This window comes from Penaeus chinensis, chromosome 29 (assembly GCF_019202785.1).
Source record: "Penaeus chinensis breed Huanghai No. 1 chromosome 29, ASM1920278v2, whole genome shotgun sequence".
NCBI classification, from domain to species: domain Eukaryota; kingdom Metazoa; phylum Arthropoda; class Malacostraca; order Decapoda; family Penaeidae; genus Penaeus; species Penaeus chinensis.
Window position 1 is genome coordinate 1380436 of NC_061847.1, and position 2500 is coordinate 1382935.

The window sequence follows — 2500 nt, forward strand, 5'->3', positions numbered from 1 at the left end:
AAAATCGAGTCTCACCTTGGCACTGGGAACAGCTGGTTTCTTCCCTTCCTCGAGGATAATGACCCTTTCAAGAGTCCCCAGCTTGTTCTCAGCTTTGCAAACGTAGTCGCCAAACATATCCACGTCAGTCACCTTCAGCTGTGGGGAAAAGAAGGTCGTGAGGGAGGGAGAGATAGGTGGATAAATAGATGGAGAGAGAGAGAGAGAGAGAGAGAGAGAGAGAGAGAGAGAGAGAGAGAGAGAGAGAGAGAGAGAGAGAGATAAAAAGATGTAGAGGGAGGGAGAGATAGACAAATAAATAGATGTATAGGGAGGGAGAGATAGATAGATAGATGTAGCGAGAGGGAAAGATAGATAGATAAATAGATGAAGATAGAGGGAGAGATAGATGGATAACTAGATGTAGAAATAGACTGATAAATAGATCGACAAGGGGACGTCATTTGCATAGACGAAATGGATAAATGTATAGACATATTTTTAAACAAACGAACACAAAAAAAAAAAAAAAAAATTAAAACAAATACACTAACAAACACCCATCCAAAGGCTATTGTAATCCCGTCGATACAGACAGACAGACATATAATCAAACAGAAAATGATCTCACTTTTTGAAACAGACAGACAGACAAACAATTAGAAAGGTTTTCACACTGATATTATTCAGACATAGACAGACAGATTGGCAGACTGACAAACAGACCCTCATTCTTGGTAGATAATGAAGCAAACAGACAGATTCACAGACAGGCAGACAATGATATTTACTGACAAACAAACAAACAAACACTCACTCTCATTCATGGCAGACAATTGAAACAAACAGACAGATTCACAGACAGGCAGACAGCAAGACAGCTTAACCTACACTCGCTCATGATGAAAACCATCTTATGTTCCCAGGTTATATATTTGTTTTATATCTACTCAACAATACCAAAATATGATATTCAAAACAGGCATTCATGATCCTCAAAACATTTATTATGATCCTCAGTGGAGATCTGCGCGGTAACAATGCCCGACGGGTGTATTCACAGACATAAAGACAGTAATAGATACACTCACCCTAAAAAAAGTTCTTATGAAGCAGATTAGCGAGCTGTACAGTCCCAACACACAGTGATGCACACACACAGACAGATAGACAAAGACGTAGACAGTCAGACAGCCCGAGACAGATATCCATTTCCCTCAAAACATTCTCAAGGTGATATGCATTAGCCGAAACAGACAGCCATGCATACACTCAAACGGACAGACGAAAAGACAATTAGACAGCCGCTTGACAGTCTTCTCTTGCCTTCAGTGATGATCTACTCAGAAGAACAGACAGTTATACATGTACAAAATAGACAGCCATACACATGGAAAAAAAACAATTAGACAGACCTTAGACAGCCTTAGAAATCCATTCCTCACCCTCATAATGCTTATATGAACTCTGTTAATGATTTGCCCAGTAGATAAACAACCATACAGGCAAACAAACAGCTAACTATACATACACACAAACAGACAGACAATTAGACAGCCGTAAACAGCCTTACAAAGTCCTTCAATACTCAATTGCTCCTCTGGTCTTCGCTGATGATTCTCACAATGCACAGACAACCATACCTTTATACAAACAGCCAACCACACACACACACGCAAATAGGCAGACAAATAGACAGCCCTCGATAGCCCTCGATAGCCTTCGACAGACCCAAACAGACCCCCCCCCCCCGCAAGACGCTCTCATAGGCCTTGTTGATGACCCGCGCATTGTACAGACCACGACGCACACACACACACAAACAAACAAAACGGACAAGGATAGTACAAACAAATAAAACAAAAAGAGGACAATCCGACAGCCTCCGACAGCCCTCGACAGCCCTGCCTCACCCTCAGGACGCTCTTATGGTCCTCGTTGATGATCTGAACCGTCTCGTTGGGCTCAATCACTTGGTTGTCCTTGATCCAGGTGAAGTTCGCGTGGGGTTCAGCCACGGCCTCGCACGTCAGGTTCACGTCGCCCGTCACGTAGCCGTACGCTTGGGCCTTGAGTTCGCTGTCGCTCCATTGGGGTTTGTCTGTTGGGGTTGGAGGGGGGGAGGGGCGAGAGGTAGGGGAAGGGTGTTGGGGAAGGGTGTTGGGGAGGGGTGACAGGTGGGGGCAGGGGTGAGATGTGGGGTTGGAGGGGGGGAGGGGTGTTGGGGAAGGGTGTTGGGGAGGTGTGAGAGGTGGGGGAGGGGTGAAAGGGGGTTGGCGAGAGGTGAGAGGTAGGTGTGTTAGAGGGATGTTAGATGTTGGGGGAGGTTTGGTAGAGGAGAAGTTGGGGTGAAGAAGTTGTAGGGAGTTGGAGGGAGGGTAAGAGGGGCGGTGAGTGAAGGGGTTGACGACGGTTGAGAGTAGGAGTTGGGGTAAGAAATAAGGGCAAAAGAAAGTGGAGGGGTTTGGGGGTGGGGGTTAGAAGAGGGGAGAAAAAGGAAGAGGGGAAAAAAACGAATGAG

At 45.6% G+C, this 2500-nt stretch overlaps 1 protein-coding gene across 1 annotated transcript in view; it reads right to left on the reverse strand.

Annotated features, from left to right (window-relative positions):
- The window catches only part of LOC125040745 (neural cell adhesion molecule 1-like), a 46721-nt gene that overhangs the window by 5937 nt on the left and 38284 nt on the right, over positions 1–2500 (reverse strand). The window contains exons 10-11 of the mRNA XM_047635448.1: positions 1893–2080; positions 16–138 (exon numbers count right to left, since the gene is read on the reverse strand). Of these exons, the coding sequence (XP_047491404.1) occupies positions 16–138; positions 1893–2080 (311 nt within the window). The remainder of the gene's footprint in view (positions 1–15; positions 139–1892; positions 2081–2500) is intronic.